The 20,370-nt window shown below is 43.6% G+C and overlaps 1 protein-coding gene and 1 long non-coding RNA gene across 7 annotated transcripts in view; one reads left to right on the forward strand and one right to left on the reverse strand.

Moving 5' to 3' along the window:
* Nucleotides 1-20,370, forward strand: part of LOC309624921 — a 999,471-nt gene that overhangs the window by 115,307 nt on the left and 863,794 nt on the right. The gene's annotated exons all lie outside the window — the stretch shown is intronic.
* LOC309624910 (OTU domain-containing protein 7A) overlaps nt 1-20,370 on the reverse strand; it is a 384,496-nt gene that overhangs the window by 68,422 nt on the left and 295,704 nt on the right. For all 5 annotated transcript variants that reach the window (XM_082383632.1, XM_082383633.1, XM_082383631.1 and 2 more), the window contains one exon: nt 19,209-19,427. In XM_082383632.1, coding sequence (XP_082239758.1) covers nt 19,209-19,427 — 219 coding nt within the window. The remainder of the gene's footprint in view (nt 1-19,208; nt 19,428-20,370) is intronic.

A 20,370-nucleotide genomic window follows, 5' to 3' on the forward strand; every position in this document is an offset into this window, starting at 1 on the left:
GGGATAAATAGTGGTTACACTAAAAATTATTTCATTCATTAAAAGATAAAAGTTGTCAAACTGATTTTAAGAATAAAGCAACCACATGCTGTTTACAAAAGACACATGTAAAACATAGGCATCCAAAGTGCTAAAGGTTAAAGTATGACAAATGGTGCAAATTTTAACATAAAGAAAGCTAGGATAACTCTATTAATATCAAAGGCAAAAAGCATGACTAGAGTTAAATAGGCACTTCACAATGTTAAGCAACTCAATTCATAAATATGTAACTTTAGTTCCTGTATCTAATACATAGCTTCAGATTTAGATATGATTAAATATCTATAAAAATAAAAGAAGATACAGACAAGTGTACAATCATAATGGGAGATTTTAATGCATCTCTCTCAGTAATTAAAAGAACAAGTATAAAAAATAGATATATAAAATTGAAAAACACAATTAATGACAAAATGGACATATGCAAAACAATGCAGTCACAACAGAAGACTATATTATTTTCAAGCACACATGGAAAATTAAAGAATGAACCATATTTTGGGCTATAAAGCAAAGTATCTACACATATAGACCATGTACTCTGACCACAGAGCAATTAAGCTAGAAGTCAATAATAACAGCAACTAGGAATATTTCAAAGATTTTCCATATATTTAGAAATCGAGAAACAGTTCCAATAATTCATGGGTCAAAGAATAAATCAAAGTGAAAATTAGAAAGATTTTGGGGGCTGTATAATAGTGAAAACACTACATTTCAAAACTTGTGGGATATAGCTAAAATAATCAGAGAGAATTAATAACTTTCAATGCTTATAAGAGAAAAGAAGAGGGGCTAAGAATTAATGAATTAAGCATTCATCTCAGGAAGTTAGAAAAGAAACATTAAAAATGTAGAGAGAGACCTTCAAGATGACAGAGGAGTAAGACGTGGAGATCACCTTCCTCCCCACAAATACATCAGAAATACATCTACATGTGGAACAACTCCTACAGAACACCTACTGAATGCTGGCAGAAGACCTCAGACTTCCCAAAAGGCAAGAAACTCCCCACATACCTGGGTAGGGCAAAAGAAAAAAGAAAAACCAGAGACAAAAGAATAGGGATGGGACCTGCACCTCTGGGAGGGAGCTGTGAAGGAGGAAAAGTGTCCACTCACTAGGAAGCCCCTTCACTAGGGGAGATGGGGGGTGGGTGGGGGGGAAGCTTCGGAGCCACGGAGAAGAGCGCAGCAACAGGGGTGCAGAGGGCAAAGTGGAGAGATTCCTGCACAAAGGATCAGTGCCGACCAGCACTCACCAGCCTGAGAGGCTTGTCTGCTCTCCCACCGGGGCGGGTGGGGGCTAGGAGCTGAGGCTTGGGCTTCGGAGTTCAGATCCCAGGGAGAGGACTGGGGTTGGTTGCTTGAACACAGCCTGAAGGGGGCTAGTGTGCCACAGCTAGCCGGGAGGGAGTCAGGGAAAAAGTCTGGAACTAACTAAGAGGCAAGAGTCCATTATATCGGGGTGCGCGAGGAGAGGGGATTCAGAGCACCACCTAAACAAGCTACAGAGATGGGCATGAGCTGTGGCTATCAGCGTGGACATCAGGATGAGCATGAGACACTAAGGCTGCTGCTGCAGCCACCAAGAAGCCTGTGTGCAAGCACAGGTCACTATCCACACCTCCCCTCCCAGGAGCCTGTGCAGTCCACCACTGCCAGGGTCCTGTGATCCAGGGACAACTACCCCGGGAGAACACACGGTGTGCCTCAGGCTGGTGCAATGTCATGCTGGTCTCTGCCGCCCCAGGCTTGCCCCACATTCCGTACCCCTCCCTCCCCCACCCGGTCTGAGTGAGCCAGAGCCACCTAATCAGCTGCTACTTTAACCCTGTCCTGTCTGAGCGAAGAACAGATGCCCTCAGGTGACCTACATGCAGAGGCAGGGCTAAATCCAAAGCTGAACCCTGGGAGTTGTGCGAACAAAGAGGAGGAACCCACAGGAGCAGCAGATTAAACCTCCACAATCAACTTGATGTACCCTGCATCTGTGGAATACCTGAATAGACAACGAATAATCCCAAAATTGAGGCGGTGGACTTTGGGAGCAACTGTAGACTTGGGGTTTGCTTTCTGCAAATAATTTGTTTCTGGTTTTATGTTTATGTTAGTTTACTATTTAGAGTTTATTATCATTGGTAGATTTGTTTATTGATTTGGTTGCTCTCTTCCTTTTTTTAATATATATATATATATATATATATATATATATATATATATTTCCTTTTTCTCTTTTTGTGAGTGTGTATGTGTATGCTTCTTTGTGTGAGTCTGTCTATATAGCTTTGCTTTTACCATTTCTCCTAGGGTTCTGTCTGTCTGTGTTTTTGTTCTGTTTTTAGTATAGTTTTTAGCGCTTGTTATCATTGGTGGATTTGTTCTTTGGTTTGGTTGCTCTCTTCTTTCTTTCTTTTTTTAAATTACTTTTTAATTACTTTATTTTTAATAATTTTTTTATTTTAATAACTTTATTTTATTTTCTTTTCTTCTCCCTTTTCTTCTGAGCCATGTGGCTAATAGGGTCTTGGTGCTCCAGCCAGGTGTCAGGTCTATGCCTCTGAGGTGGGAGAGCCAAGTTCAGGACACTGGTCCAACAGAGACCTCCTGGCTCCACATAATATCAAATGGCTAAAGCTCTCCCAGAGATCTCCATCTCAACGCTAAGACCCAGCTCCACTCAACAACCAGCAAGCTACAGTGCTAGACACACTATGTCAAACAACTATCAAGACAGGAACACAACCCTCCCAATAGCAGAGAGGATGCCTAAAATCATAAAAAGGTCACAGACACCACAAAATACACCACCAGACGTGGTCCTGCCCACCAGAAAGACAAGATCCAGCCTCATCCACTAGAACACAGGCACCAGTCCCCTCCACAAGGAAACCTACACAACGCAGTGAACCAACCTTAGCCACTGGGGACAGACACCAAAAACAATGGGAACTACGAACTTGCAGCCTGTGAAAAGGAGACCCCAAACAAAGTAAGTTAAGCAAAATGAGAAGACAGAGAAACACACAGCAGATGAAGGAGCAACGCAAAACCCCACCAGACCAAACAAATGAAGAGGAAATAGGCAGTCTACCTGAAAAAGAATTCAGAGTCATGATAGTAAAGATGACCCAAAATCTTGGAAATAGAATGGAGAAAATACAAGAAACGTTTAACAAGGACCTAGAAGAACTAAACAGCAAACAAACAATGACGAACAACACAATAAATGAAATTAAAAATACTCTAGAAGGAATCAATAGCAGAAAAACTGAGGCAGAAGAACGGATAAGTGACCTGGAAGATAAAATAGTGGAAATAACGACCACAGTGCAGAAGAAAGAAAAAAGAATGAAAATAATTGAGGATGGTCTCAGAGACCTCTGGGACAACATTAAACGCACCAACATTCGAATTATAGGGGTCCCAGAAGACGAACAGGAAAAGAAAGGGACTGAGAAAATATTTGAAGAGATTAGCTGAAAACTTCCTTACTATGGGAAAGGAAACAGTCAATCAAGTCCAGGAAGCGCAGAGAGTCCCATACAGGGTAAATCCAAGGAGAAACATGCCAAGACACATATTAATCAAACTATCAAAAATTAAATGCAAAGAAAAAATATTAAAAGCAGCAAGGGAAAAACAACAAATAACATACAAGGGAATCCCCATAAGGTTAACAGCTGATCTTTCAGCAGAAACTCTGCAAGCCAGAAGGGAGTGGCAGGACATATTTAAAGTGATGAAAGGGAAAAATCTACAACCAAGATTACTCTACCGAGGAAGGATCTCATTCAGATTCAATGGAGAAATTAAAAGCTTTACAGACAAGCAAAAGCTAAGAGAATTCAGCACCACCAAACCAGCTTTACAACAAATGCTAAAGGAACTTCTCTAGGCAGGAAAAACAAGAGAAGGAAAACACCTACAATAACAAACCCAAAACAATTAAGAAAATGGTAATAGGAACATACATATCGATAACTACCTTAAATATAAATGGATTAAGTGCTCCCACAAAAGACATAGACTGGCTGAATGGATACAAAAACAAGACCTGTATATATGCTGTCTACAAGAGACCCACTTCAGACTTAGGGACATATACAGACTGAAAGTGAGGGGATGGAAAAAGATATTCCATTCAAATGGAAATCAAAAGAAAGCTGGAGTAACAATTCTCATATCAGACAAAATGGACTTTAAAATAAAGACTATTACAAGAGACAGAGAATGACACTACATAATGATCAAGGGATCAATCCAAGAAGAAGACAGAACAATTGTAAATATTTATGCACCCAGCATAGGAGCACCTCAATACATAAGGCAAATGCTAACAGCCATAAAAGGGGAAATCGACAGTAACACAATTATAGTAGGGGACTTTAACATCCCGTTTTCACCAAAGGACAGATCATCCAAAATGAAAATAAATAAGGAAACACAAGCTTTAAATGATACATTAAACAAGAGGGACCTAATTGATATTTATAGGACATTCCATCCAAAAACAACAGAATACACTTTCTTCTCAAGTGCTCATGGAACATTTTCCAGGATAGATCATCTCTTGGGTCACAAACCAAGCCTCGGTAAATTTAAGAAAATTGAAATCATATCAAGTATCTTTTCCGACCACAATGCTATGAGACTAGATATCAACTACAGGAAAAAATCTGTAAAATATACAAACACACGGAGGCTAAACAATACACTACTAAATAACCAAGAGATCACTGAAGAAATCAAAGAGGAAATCAAAAAATACCTAGAAACAAATGACAATGAAAACACGATGACCGAAAACCTATGGGATGCAGGAAAAGCAGTTCTAAGAGGGAAGTTTATAGCAATACAATTCTACCTCAAGAAACAAGAAACATCTCAAATAAACAACTTAACCTTACACCTAAAGTAATTAGAGAAAGAACAATAAAACCCCTAAAGGTAGCAAAAGGAAAGAAATCATAAAGATCAGATCAGAGATAAAAGAAAAAGAAATGAAGGAAACAATAGCAAAGATCAATAAAACTAAAAGCTGGTTCTTTGAGAAGATAAACAAAATTGATAAACCATTAGCCAGACTCATCAAGGAAAAAAGGGAGAAGACTCAAATCAATAGAATTAGAAATGAAAAAGGAGAAGTAACAACTGACACTGCAGAAATACAAAGGATCATGAGAGATTACTACAAGCCAACCATATGCCAATAAAATGGACAACCTGGAAGAAATGGACAAATTCTTAGGAAAGCACAACCTTCCGAGACTGAACCAGGAAGAAATAGAAAATATAAACAGACCAATCACAAGCACTGAAATTGAGACTGTGAATAAAAATCTTCCAACAAACAAAAGCCCAGGACCAGATGGCTTCACAGGCAAATTCTATCAAACATTTGGAGAAGAGCTAACACCTATCCTTCTCAAACTCTTCCAAAATACAGCAGAGGGAGGAACACTCCCAAACTCATTCTACGAGGCCACCATAATCCTGATACCAAAACCAGACAAAGATGTCACAAAGAAAGAAAACTACAGGCCAATATCACTGATGCACATAGATGCAGAAATCCTCAACAAAATACTAGCAAACAGAATCCAACAGCACATTAAAAGGATCATACACCATGATCAAGTGGGGTTTAACCCAGGAATGCAAGGATTCTTCAATATATGCAAATCAGTCAATGTGATACACCATATTAACAAACTGAAGGATAAAAACCATATGATCATCTCAATAGATGCAGAGAAAGCTTTCGAGAAAATTCAACACCCATTTATGATAAAAACCCTCCAGAAAGTAGGCATAGAGAGAACGTACCTCAACATAATAAAGGCCATATATGACAAACCCACAGCTAACATTGTTCTCAATGGTGAAAAACAGAAAACATTTCCTCTAAGATCAGGAACAAGACAAGGTTGCCCACTCTCACCACTATTATTCCACAAAATTTTGGAAGTTTTAGCCACAGCCATCAGAGAAGAAAAAGAAATAAAAGGAATCCAAATCAGAAAAGAAGAAGTAAAGCTGTCACTGTTTGCAGATGACATGATACTATACATAGAGAATCCTAAGGATGCTACCAGAAAACTACTAGAGATAATCGATGAATTTGGTAAAGTAGCAGGATACAAAATTAATGCACAGAAATCCTTTGCATTCCTATACACTAATGATGAAAAATCTGAAAGAGAAATTAAGGAAACATTCCCATGTAGCACTGCAACAAAATGAATAAAATACCTAGGAATAAACCTACCTAAGGAGACAAAAGACCTGTATGGAGAAGACTATAAGACACTGACGAAAGAAATTAAAGATGATACAAACAGATAGAGAGATATACCATGTTTTTGGATTGGAAGAATCAACATTGTGAAAATGACTATACTACCCAAAGCAATCTACAGATTCAGTGCAATCCCTATCAAACTACCAATGGCATTTTTCACAGAACTAGAACAAAAAATTTCACAATTTGTATGGGCCCATAAAAGACATCAAATAGCCAAAGCAATATTGAGAAAGAAAAACGCAGCTGGAGGAATCAGGCTCGCTGACTTCAGACTATACTACAAAGCTACTGTAATCAAGACAGTTTGGTACTGGCACAAAAACAGAAATATAGATCAATGGAACAGGATAGAAAACCCAGAGATAAATCCACGCACATATAGTCACCTTATTTTTGATAAAGGAGGCAAGAATACACAATGGAGAAAAGACAGCCTCTTCAATAAGTGGTGCTGGGAAAACTGGACAGCTACAAGTAAAAGAATGAAATTAGAACACTCCCTAACACCATACACAAAAATAAACTCAAAATGGATTAAAGACCTAAATGTAAGGCCAGACACTGTAAAACTTTTAGAGGAAAATATAGGCAGAACACTCTATGACATAAATCACAGCAAGGTCTTTTTTGACCCACCTTGTTGAGAAATAAAAATGCAAAGAAAAATAAACAAATGGGATCTAATGAAACTTAAAAGCTTTTGCACAGCAAAGGAAACTATAAACAAGACAAAAAGAGAACTCTCAGAATGGGAGAAAATATTTGCAAACGAAGCAACTGACAAAGGATTAATCTCCAAAATTTACAAGCAGCTCATGCAGCTCAATATCAAAAAAAACAAACAACCCAATCCAAAAATGGACAGAAGACCTAAATAGACATTTCTTCCAAGAAGATATACAGATTGCCAACAAACACATGAAAGGATACTCAACATTACTAATCATTAGAGAAATGCAAATCAAAACTGCAATGAGGTATCACCTCACACCAGTCAGAATGGCCATCATCAAAAAATCTACAACAATAAACACTGGAATGGGTGTGGAGAATAGGGAACCCTCTTGCACCGTTGGTGGGAATGTAAATTGATACAGCTACTATGGAGAACAGAATGGAGGTTCCTGAAAAAACTAAAAATAGAAGTACCATACGACCCACCAATCCCAGTACTGGGCATATACCCTGAGAAAACCATAATTCAAAAAGATACATGTACCACAATGTTCACTGTAGCACTATTTACAATAGCCAGGACATGGAAACAACCTAAGTGTCTATCAACAGATGAATGGATAAAGAAGATGTGGCACATATATTGAATGGAATATTACTCAGTCATAAAAAGAAATGAAATTGATTTATTTGTACTGAGCTGGATGGACCTAGAGTCTGTCATACAGAGTGAAGTAAGTCAGAAAGAGAAAAACAAATACCATATGCTAACACATATATATGGAATCTAAAAGAAAAAAAGAAAAAAAAAAAAGAAAAAAAAATGGTCAGAAGAACCTAGGGGCAAGACGGGAATAAAGATGCAGACCTACTAGAGAATGGACTTGAGGATATGGGGAGGGGGAGGGGTAAGCTGGGACAAAGTGAGAGAGTGGCATGGACATATATACACTATCAAACGTAAAATAGATAGCTAGTGGGAAGAAGCCGCATAGCACAGGGAGATCAGCTGGGTGCTTTGTGACCACCTAGAGGGGTGGGATAGGGAGGGTGGGAGGGAGGGAGATGCAACAGGGAAGAGATATGGGAACATATGTATATGTATAACTGATTCACTTTGTTATAAAGCAGAATCTAACACACCATTGTAAAGCAATTATACTCTAATAAAGATGTTAAAAAAAAAGGAATACTTATACTAGAATAAAGTATTAGTTGTTTATCTGAAACGCAAAAAAATCCAAAAAACCTAATGGGAACATTACAGGAAATGAAAGATCAATATTTCTCATGAACATTGATGTCAAAATCCTAATCAAAACACTAGCAAATCAAATTTAGCTATATACAAAAGGCATGATATCATAACTAAATGAGGTTTACTCCAGGAATGTACGAGTGGGTAAACATTTGAAAATCAACAATATAATCCACCAGTGTACTGAAAAAAAGGAGGAAAATCATATGATCACTTCAACAGATGAAGAAAAAGCATTTGATAACTTTCAACATCATTTATGAATGATAAAAACATAGCAAACTAGGAATGGAAGGTAACTGCCTTAATCTGATATGTAGTACCTACAAAAATGCTACAGCTAACATCATATTTAATGGTGAAATAGTACAAATTTCTCTCTGAGACTGGAAACTAGCCAAGGATATCTGCTATTAACTCTCCAATTCAAAAATTTCCTGGAGGGTCTACCCAATGCAACAAGACAAAAAGAACCACCCCCCACCAACTGGAAAGGAAAAAATAAAACTATCATTCTTTGCGGTTTATAGGTCATGAACCTAGAAAGTCCAAAAGATTCTACAAATTACTAGAATTTATAAGTAAATTTAGAAAGGTTCCAGAATACAAGATCAATAAATAAGAAGAAATTGTATTTCTATATCTCAGCTGTTGCTGGCATTTTAAAGATGTTTTTTACAATAAAAAAATACATAAAATGCATAGAGATAATCTAATGAATAACATTCAAGTCCTTTACTTTGAAAACTAAAAAATATTTGTGAGAGAATTAAGGAACATACCATGCCCATGACTAGGAGATTTAATATTGCAGAGATATCAATTTTCTCTCAATTGATCTATAGATTAATTTATATGTAATTAACTTACATAGGTTCCATATTAAATATATAATTATTCTATATAGAGTTCATATACATTAATTTATATAGAAATGCAAAGGCTGTGAATAGCAAAGACAAATCATAAGAAGAAAAACAAAGCTGGAGGACTTACACTGCATGGTAAGACTTAAACTGTGGTCATTTTGTTCCAAGGACAGAAACACCAATGGAACAAAATAAAGTCTGAGTCACACCACACATATACAATCACCTGCTTTATGTCAAAGTTTACCTTGCAGCATAATAGAGAAAGAATGGTTTCAACAATGGTACCAGGGCAGGTGTGTAAACATATGGGAAAACGGACTTTCACCACATGTCACACCATATATAAAAGTTATTTTTAGGTGGGTTGTAGATTTAAATGTGAAAGGCAGGAGTTTTTATCTTCAGAAACCTGGGGAAGGCAAATATTTCTTAAACCAAAATAGAAGTTCTCAAAGTAAAGAAAAAAAAGGTAAGTTTAACTACTTTAGTATTAAGATCATCTGTTCATTAAAGTGTATCAGTCAGAGAGTAAAAGGGCAGCCCATAGAGTGGGTGGAGGTATTTGTGATACACATCTGATAAAGGACTCATATTCAGAATGTATAAGGAATTCCCACAAATCAATCAAAAAGACAAAGGTAAAAATGGGCAAAAACCTGAAAAGGCACCCAACAAAAGAGGATATCCAAATGGCCAGTAACATGAAAAGGTACTCAACTTTATCAGCCATCAGAAAATAAAAATTAAAGCCACTATGGGACTACCACACTTCCAACACAGTGACCAAAATGGAAAGACAAAAAATGCGGACTATCCAGAACCCTTAACAGTGGAAGAGCGAATTGGTACATCCACACTTCAGAAAACTATTTGAAAAACTGTTATAAAGCTGAATATATGTAAATCCTATAATTCAGCAATACTGTAATAGGGAAGAAACTTTGTATTCTATTACAAATTAATCACTAGAGGGATGTTTCCTCTAAGCTTAAATTATACATAATGGCCCATCTCTGCGAATCCTGCCTCCCAGGTAATGAGCATTAAGCTAAAATTCCTCTGTTTAGCTCACAGGAAACATCCTGACCAGGCCCACCTGTGAATAACTGCTGGAGGAAGAAATTAACACCTCCCCTCCGGAGGCTGATGGGAACCAGGAAGTGTTTGACTTTACTCCCTCCCCTTTTAGTATAGAAGAAGCCTGAATTCTAAGTCAGGCAAGATGATTTTTGGGACACAAGTCCACCATCTTCTTGGTTAGCTGGCTTTCCAAATAAAGTTGTTATCCCTTGCCCCAACAATTCGTCTTTCGATTTATTGGCCTGTTGTGCTGAGAGCAGTACGAGCTTGGACTCCGTAACAATACCACTCCTAGGTATATATCTTCAGAAACATATTCATGTGTTCATTGAAAACATGTACAAGAATTCCATAGTGGCACTCTTTACAATAATCAAAAATTGGAAACAACCCAACTGTTATGGACTGAATGTGTCCCCCCATATTCGTATGTTGAAGCCCTAACCCTGGTGTGGCTGTATTTGGAGATGGGGCCTCTAAGGGAGTAATTAACGTTAAATGGGGTCAGAAGGGTGGGGCCCTGATCTGAACAGGATCAATGTCCTTGTAAGAGACACCAGAGAGCTCGTTCTGCCTCCCTTTCTCCCCTGAGGGTCTTTCACAGGAAAGACCACATGAAGACAAGAAGGTGCTTGTATACAAGCCGGGAGGAAAGCCCTCACCAGAAACAGGATCAGTTGGCGCCTTGATCTGGGACTTCCAGCCTCCAGGACTGATAGGAAATACATTTCTGTTGTTTAAGCCGCCCAGTCTGTGGTGTTTTATTATGGCAGCCCAGATTGACCATGACACCAAATGTCCATCATAATATGATGCATAAATAATTTGTAGTATGTGCACATAGGCACATCTTGTTTTATTGCGCTTGGCTTTAGTGCGCTTTTTACAAACTGAACGTTTGTGGCAACCCTGCGTCAAGCAAGTCTATCAGCAGCATTTTCCAGCAGCATTTTCTCTAACTGTGTCTCTGGGTCACATTTTGGTAATTCTCACAATATATCAAACTTTTTCATTATTATTATTATATTATTACAGTGATCTGTGATCAGTGATCTTTGATGTTACTACTATGACTCACGAAGACTCAGATGATGGTTAGCATTTCTTTAGCAATAAAGTATTTTTTAATTAAGGTATGTACATTGGTTTATTAAGTGTGCTGTTGCACGATATAGTATAAACATGACTGTTATATGCACCGGAAAACCAAAAAATTCGTGAGACTTTCTTTGTTGCATTATTCGCTTTACTGCGGTGGTCTGGAACCAGACCTGAAAAATCAGAGGTCTGCCTGTACATTGCAACACTAATTATGAGAAAAAATGAACTATAATTACACTTAACAACATGGATGCACCTCTCATACCCCTCAGGGACCAGCAGCGCCCCTGCTCCCCCTGTCACTTCTGAACCATCTCTCCTCCCTCCAGACTTGCCCCCTCCCTCTGGGGACCCACACCAGCGACGTGCCGGGCATACTTAGCACCGTCAACTTTCTGTCACTGCCCCTCAGTCCTGGAGATATGGGACCTTGGTGCAGGGACTGCCAGCCACCTCATCACCAGTCACTTCCCAGGGATTTGAACGAGCACTTCTTTTCAGTGGTGTCCCAAGCACGTTTAATCCTTGCCCCAGGTTGCTGTACGTCTGTACTGCATCAGGTACCCCACGGGCTCTCTGCAGGTGTGTCTACCTTTGGCAGAACTGCATCTCTGTGCCGGGCTTGGGCTCAGGGTGGCTGATACACACTGGGAGATGGGGTCTGGGGGCCCCAGGCCTCCCGTGTGCTGATGGGAGGACGGAGAGAAAGTGTGACCTGAGCTCGAGGGAGACAGCGACATTACACCAGGCCAGGTGTGGGGCTGTCCTGCCCAGAGGGAGGGGAACACACTCCCGTGACTTACAGAAGCCGCTTTATCTGATCCCACTCTCATCATCTAGAGCACAGATTTCTTCTTTTCTTTCCCATTCACCTCACGATCTGAGAACCTAATGTAACTAGCGCTGTCTCCCCGCAATGATTCAAGGCTCTCCCTGGGGCTTCTCAGAAATCAGGGAAAGCACCTACATTTCGGGGTGGGAATGCCACCTGAAAAGGTGCCCCTTTGATACAATTCAGACAGTGTTCTTGCCAAATTCTCATTCTAAGCCCCCTCCTCTTCACCACCACGCTCACCTTCTAGAAAATATGTCCCAGGGTTGGTCACCAATGTGTTCCCAGGTCAGGGAGAGGATGCCTTGGAAATCAGCATGTGTGGCAGATGACACTTCATTATCTTCAAAAAATTAAGCACTAATTAACTGCTCATATATGTCAAATAGGGCACCCCATGAAGCCAGGCTTAACCAGACAGAATCTGCTGCCATCAGACCCTAAGCCCCCTCCTCCAGGGGAGATGTTTCCCCACCTTGCCCAGGACTCTGGACACAGGAGGGGAAGCACAGGGGTGTGAATTCGCCAGCACCGCATCTTTCATCTCGAAGTAATCTTGCACACTAGAAGTTATCCTTCATCTAGAAGGAATCTCCTACACCTAGAATTAACCTTTTGTGATCTGAGAATTAATGCCATCTTCAACAAGGCATCTTCCCTAGACATGCTACCTTTCATTCACATTTCTTATGGGAAATTTATCATTTTCTAAATATCAATTCAGCCCACATATTCAGTCACACTTTGCACGTAATTGAATCACAACAAGACTTAGTTATGTGGCTAGGGGATGGAAGGCAAGATTTTAGTGGTTTGATTTAAGTTTGGTCCTGGAAGTTAAGACTCTTACCTAGTTGAGAGCATTCCTGGGGCTGTTAGTCAGCTGTGGCTACCGTGGAAGATCACCCAGCTATGGTAAATGCCAGCACCTTCCAGCCTGTGGAGAACCAAAAGTGGCCCAGTGCTATTCTAACATCTCCAGCTGGATCCAGAATGGGATGCCCAAGATAAAGGATTTTTCGCAGGAGCAGTGGGATTGAGAATACGGTTCAAAGTTCCTATTCCAAGCTTGGACAGGGTGGTAATTCACATCTCCCCACACAATGACTTCATTTAAGAACAGAAAAAATAACATGGGAATGAATACTGTGAATGTTAAAAAACAAAAACGAAATCTTGAGCTCCTGCAGAGACGAAAATCAGATGAACATCACTAAGGGAAGGCTGTGGTATTACGTAGTGGTGAGGGGCCGCCATTAATCACTTATTCTGCCTTTTCCAAGTAACATGATAACAGGACCACTTAATTTGGGTGGTTACCGCACAGTTTAAAATAAGATGTCATATGTACCACAATGTTCATTGCAGCACTATTTACAATAGCCAGGACATGGAAGCAACCTAAGTGTCCATTGACAGATGAACGGATAAAGAAGATGTGGCACATATATACAATGGAATATTACTCAGCCATAAAAAGAAACTAAATTGAGTTATTTGTAGTAAGGTGGATGGACCTAGAGTCTGTCATACAGAGTGAAGTAAGTCAGAAAGAGAAAAACAAATACCATATGTTAACACATATATATGGAATCTAAAAAAAAAAAGAAAATGGTTCTGAAGAACCTAGGGGCAGGACAGGAATAAAGACACAGACGTAGAGAATGGACTTGAGGACACGGGGAAGGGGAAGGGTAAGCTGGGACAAAGTGAGAGAGTGGCATGGACATATATACACTACCAAATGTAAAATAGATAGCTATTGGGAAGCAGCCGCATAGCACAGGGAGATCAGCTCAGTGCTTTGTGACCACCTAGACAGGTGGGATAAGGAGGGTGGGAGGGAGACGCAAGAGGGAGGGGATATGGGTATATATGTAAACGTATAGATGATTCACTTTGTTATACAGCAGAAACTAATGCACCATTGTAAAGCAATTATACTCCAATGAAGATGCTAAAAAAGAAAAGATGTCATTTTGCTTGTCACCCATGAAGACACTTAGATGAAAGAAAACAATGGGACAATTCTCTAGCAGAAAGACGAGCACATTTTTGCCCTAAACATGACCCTGTGATTCCCTTTAATATCCCTGCCCTTCTGCAGCCACCCCACCCACCCAGGGCCACTGACCTCCCTTCTCTGGGCATCACTGTGCTGTGCACGTGCTTCTGAGATTTCCTCCAATGGGACTGTGATGATTTGCTCCTGGTCTGTCTCCCTTATGTTTCTGCCCACGCTCCAGACTCCCTCCTCCACCTGGTACCCAACAGTGCACAGGGCTGTGTCAGGGGTGTTGTGGGAGGCCCCTACGATGGGCGCATCCCTCTTGCAGATTTCATCCCACACTAACTCCCATATTTGCATCCTTAGCCCAGACTGTTCCTGAGCTCCACACCCACATGTTCAACTGGACAGCAACTTTCCAAGTCTCACCAGGATCTCAGACTTTGCTTCTCCATCCCCCCCAACCCCTCCTCCAGGGGTCTGCATCTCCGCACGGCACCGCCATCTACCCATGTGCTAAAGGCAACACTCTCGGGGTCACGCTCGACACCTCTCTTTCTGCCATTGCCCCATCCAATCCATCAGCGAGACCTGCAGGTCTTTCCTCAAAACAGATCCTGCCTTCACATCTAGCTTCTTCTTATCACCTCCACTGCTACCCCCATGGCGCTGGGCTAACGCAGCAGCTACCCCCACCCCACCCCCGCTCCCCGCTCTTCCTGCTCCTTTTCCCTCTGCAGAGTCCACTCTCAACACGGCAGCCAGGACGTGTCAGTGTGAATCCAAACATGTCACCACCCCTTCTCAAAGCCCTCCTGGGGCTGCACAGCCTCCCTACTGTGAACCCCAAGGCTCAGGAGTGCTCCCTGGCCCCTGCTACCATTCTCTCACCTTCCTTTCCAACCCCTCCAGCCCTCACTCCATCTGCTCCCACATCCTGCCTTACTTAAATGTGCCAAGGCTTTGATGGTGTCCCATGGCTCATTCCTCCCTGCCCTCAAGAGCCCTGCCTTGTGCTCCCTCCCTCCACCTCAGAGCCCCTACCTCGTGGCCTCATGCCATATTGATGGCCTACCTTATGACCTTTCTTCCCCACTAGAACTTCATCTCCATGAGGGCAGCAATTTCACCTGGGACAGGTCGTTCGCAGCGATGGGACACCCAGCACCTGGATGGGGTGTCTGTGGGAGTGCAGGTCAAGCTTGCCTTGGCTGAATCTGTCTTGGCAGCTGTCCTGCCTCCGACTTTAAGATGGAAGGAAGTGAGGCTCTAGGGGGCCTCTCAGCTGACTTGGGATAAGGCGGGGCTGGGCTGACTCACATGAAAACCTGCACATCTTAGGGCTTCTCTGCCAGATTTGCTCCAATCCAACTCTCCTCCCGTGGAGACAGACTCAACACCACAACTCAAAGGTGTCCCCACACTCTCTGATGTCTAGACCTCAGTGTCCCGTGTGTGCAGTAGCTGCTGTATGCAGACATGCCTCTGCCTTTGGATCTACGAACTCGCTGGAGCATCACACCATCTCATCCACACTGTGGGGGTGTCCCAAAGGGGTGCCAGATGTTACTTCCCATGATCTCTGCGTCTTCTTACATGTGAATGCAGCAGGATAACCCAGTTGAGAAACAAATGCTTTCTTGCATTCTCATCTTCCTTCCTCTCTCAGGAGGTCAGCGGTTTTATGTCCTGAAAATCTGGCCCTCCTGTTGTCCCCGACTGTCATGGGGTGGGAGTAGGTCATGCCCTCCGGGGTTTTAAGGCCCGAGGAGAATGGCACTACCTCTCCTGTGGGAGGTGAAGCTTCACTACTCGATACACAGACTCCTCAAACAGGTGGGGCTGCCCACGTGCCTTGGGGAGCTGGGGGACCATTCTGGACACCCACCTTATGCCGGGCTCCGAGGGAGTGGAGCTGGGTCCCGGGAGGGACAGCTGGACCATAGGCAACACAGGCCATCTTCTTGGCCCATTTTCTTTCTTTTCTTTTTTATAAATTTATTTATTTTATTTTATTTTTGGCTGCGTTGGGTCTTCGTTGCTGCATGCGTGATTTCTCTAGTTGCGGTGAGCGGGGGCTACTCTTCGTTGCGGTGCACGGGCTTCTCATTGTAGTGGCTTCTCTTGTTGAGGAGCACAGGCTCTAGGCACGTGGGCTTCAGTGGTTGCAGCATGTGGGTTCAGTAGTTGTGGCATGTGGGCTCTAGAGCGCAGGCTCAGTAGTTGTGGTGCACGGGCTTAGTTGCTCCGCGACATGTGGGATCTTCCCGGACCAGGGCTCGAACCCGTGTCCCCTGCATTGGCAGGCGGATTCTTAACCACTGCGGCAGCAGGGAAGTCCTTGGCCCATTTTCTGGACCACGTGAGCCCTGGGTTCCCGTCAAGCCCCCAGGGAGGGGTAAGTGCCCCACCCTGAGGCCCTGGGACAGAGTTTATATTTCCTTCCAAACACAACTTGAATTATGTCTTGAACAAGTAGATATTTTTCACTAAATTTTTTTGACATCTGTATTTCCATCTCCCATGAACACAGTAAATAATATTGATTATCAATGGTTGATTCACAACAATCTGAGCACTAATTACTGGATGGAGGAATGGACACGCTACACCTGGCCACACCAAGCAGCTTTCTCCCCACTGTTCCTCGGTGGAGCTCTGTCTGCCCCACGGAGAGTGACAGCAGGGCCCGAGGGGCGCAGCCTGGGCCACCTCCCAGCGCCTGGCCTCCTCACTCAGCCGGGGTGGGGGGCTGAGCGGGACTCACCGGCCTCAGCCAGTATCTCCACCAGGATCTGGGCACAGAAAGAGCCTGAAGGATGATTGGGTCTACTGCTTAAAGAGAAGTTCAGAGAAGTTGATGGACGGTGGGGGCGGGGAGTGGAGAGGAATGAACGTTTATTCTGCCCTCTGTGATTTTCCAGTCCTCACCTCCCTGTCCTCATGGAACCCTGACGTTCAGACCCTCCCTGCCCGGGATCACATTCCTGAAGGCCGGGGCACCAGTCGGCCTCCCCAAGGCCTCCTGCGGCATTGACGGGGTGCTGTCCGCAGCCCCGGGTGGGCCACCCTGCTGTCCCTTCTCTCCATCCTCTTGGCACATGATGGAAATAAGGTACTGTGGGCGAATGTAGCATCTTAACTCCTTAAGTTTGGGTTTTTAAAAGGTGTTTTCCAAAATTGGATAGTTAGAGTAAAATGCACCCTTTGAAAATGCTGGTCTGGGAGGTAAAATGTAAGTGAAAAAATTAATATGTGATCTATGGAAAAAAATAACAGAAAAGACCTTCCAAAGGAGCAAGGGCTCTTGCTGAGCATGACAAAGCTGGAGGAAAAGGCTGGCACGGTGGACCCCATGCCCTTTACCAGGACTCGAGCTTTATTTTTTTTAATATTTATTTATTTATTTGGCTGCATCAGGTCTTAGTTGACGCACGCAGGATCTTTTGTTGTGGCATCTGCGCTTCTCTCTAGCTGTGATGCATGGGCTCCAGAGCGCGTGGGCTCTGTAGTTGTGGCGCGTGGGCTTAGTTGCCCCGTGGCAGGTGGGATCTTACTTCCCCCACCAGGGATTGAACCCGCGCCCCCTGCATTGGAAGGCGGATTCTCAACCACTGGACCACCAGGGAAGTCCCAGGACTCAGCTTAAATGAGGCAGCAATTACCGGTGCTACTGGCAACGCTCGGGGCTGAACTTTGTCAAGGGCTCGGCTGCCGTACCCTTCAAGAGAAATTAGCTCATGAAATTTTTTCTTTCTTAACCTAAAGCAATTTTCCCTTCTCTATGAACAGTGACTCTTTGGTTTAAAATATCTCATCTGAATTACTCTCAAAGAGGCATCTTTAAAATAACCAGCCTCCAGAGGGAGGGCTTTAAGATTGCAGGTAATCTAGAGAGGCTGTTTTATGTTTGTTGATCAGTCAAAGACCTGGAGGTAAGACAGAGCCAGGTGTGGGTGTCAGTCTCTGGGTTGCTTTTGGCAGCTGTGCAGCAGCCGAGAAAATGATTTTTCCCCGGTCACAACATCAGATCCAACACAGTTATCAGGATTGCGGATCCTGTTCTCAAAGCAAAGCCGCCACGGGTGAGGCCCCCGAGCCCTGCGCTGAGACCTGCCCGCCTGGTTGCCTAGCACAAGTAAGGCCCCACTAACCACCGTCCCCTCTTTACCTGCGTGGATTTTGTGCCCCCATGGGAGGTGCACAGGGGCCTGAGAGGAAGGGCATAGAATCCTCTACATGCATGTCTGAGAAACCCCTGAACATGTGACTGCGCAAAGATTTACAATGCAAATGATTATGAGTGAGAAAGGGGCCGCGCTTCTCAGGAAGAACCAACATCTGTTGCAGAATTTGTTTGGAACTAGTTATTTTATCCTTAGGCACTCCAAAGAAGACAAGTTTTGGTTTGCTCCCTGAATCTCATCCTCATCAGGATGTCAGAGAAACATTAAGGAGAGGGAGGAAACCAAAGTCAAGTTTTATGTTTCCTTAACCTGGAGGCTGGGGTGCCGGTGAGGGTGGGAGTGGGGCTTGGGGGAGGGCAGGGGGGAGGGCAGGAGACAGGCAGCTCGGTAGGGCACGTGCTAACAGCTCAGCCTCACCAGCCCGGCATCCGTCTTCCCCAAGTCTTTGCAGACTGGAGCACTGAGGCTCAAAGAGGTCACCTAACCTGCCTGTGTCCACAGGAATTGACAGGGTCTCTTATTTCTCTCCAAGCACAGGGTCTTTCTTCTCTTTTGTTCCGCACCCAACTGGGGGGCAGGGATTGGATGGCAAAGGAGAGAAGTAAGGCAAAGCAGCCTGGGGTTCTCTTTGTAGGGGGGCTGACCTGGCCAGGCCGTATTAGTGACAAAGGGAACACTCAGGAGATCTGGGCACCACGTGGTCCTCGCCCCACATCCACCGGCGCCAGGCTAGGGCCGGGCAGGGCCCGCAGGCACCCGAGCCCGACAGCGTGTGGAGCCGGATCGCGCATCCCTCTTGCTCCCGCCCCTCCTCCCGACCAGGCGGACCTGCCTGGGGGTACTTACCCGCCTGCTCCAGAGCCACCATGGTCGCCTGCTCGATCAAGTCTCGCTCTACGAAGCTCCGGAAGTCCTCGCTGTACACGCTCAGGTCCGGCAGCTGGAACGTGTAGATGGGCATCTCCAGTGGGAACTGCTCGCTGCTGCACTCGCTCGCCACGTGGGACCGCGCCAGGGACACGATGGCCGAGCTGGCGTGGGAGATCCCGCGAGAGAGCCGCTTCTCTGCGGGGGTGGGGGGAGGGAGACGAGGGGGGTTGAGAGATGCGGGCCTCTGCATGCACACACGACACATCCCACACGTGTGCACACGACACGTGCACACATGCTCACACACGTGCATGTACACACGACACACATCCCACATGTGACCATATACACATGACACACCCCACCCGTGTGCACACATACACGTGCGTGCACACATGACACACACGTGTAAACACACATGACACACTCATGCGGCACACATACACATGCACACACACACACACCACACACAGAGGCACACCCATGGACACCCATACACCCATTACCCCCCGCACCAGCCCTGCCACCCTCCCAGTGTTCTCTGCAGGCCTCCCTCATGCTGGGCTAACATCACCACAACCTGGCACATGGCACTTAGTCATGAAACCACTTAGAAGGAGGCCAAGGGTAAGTCCACCACACAAATATTCAGCATCCTTAAAGATCACCAGACTTGCTTCCTGGGTCTTAAGTTACATGGAATTCAGCTCAGCAGAGCTGCCCTCCTCTGGAATGAAATGCTACATGGGGGACTGCCTTTGTTTTTATGCATTTATATTTTTAAAGTGAGAAGCAATCCACTCGGCTTCCTCCACTGAGGCTTGTATTTTAAGATAGGTCACCTTTATTAAAGTTACTGTGATAAACACATCCCGCACGAAGATTCCCAGGACACAAATATTAAGCCATTACATGCTTCTCTGCCTGGATTTTCTGTTGCCATGGCAATCTCAAAAAATGATGGTCTTATTCTGCCTAGGCTTTCCAACAAGGGATGAGAAGTGCAGTGTAGAATATCTCTAAAGTACAACAGTTACTTTACTAGGAAGGCGATCATCTGATCTAAATGTCACAGCCAAAAAGTAATGTATTTGAAAACATACTTGTTTTTTAAAGCCCTGTGCTTAATAGCTAAAGA

Source organism: Balaenoptera borealis, assembly GCF_965194805.1.
Source record: "Balaenoptera borealis genome assembly, chromosome: 3".
NCBI lineage: Eukaryota > Metazoa > Chordata > Mammalia > Artiodactyla > Balaenopteridae > Balaenoptera > Balaenoptera borealis.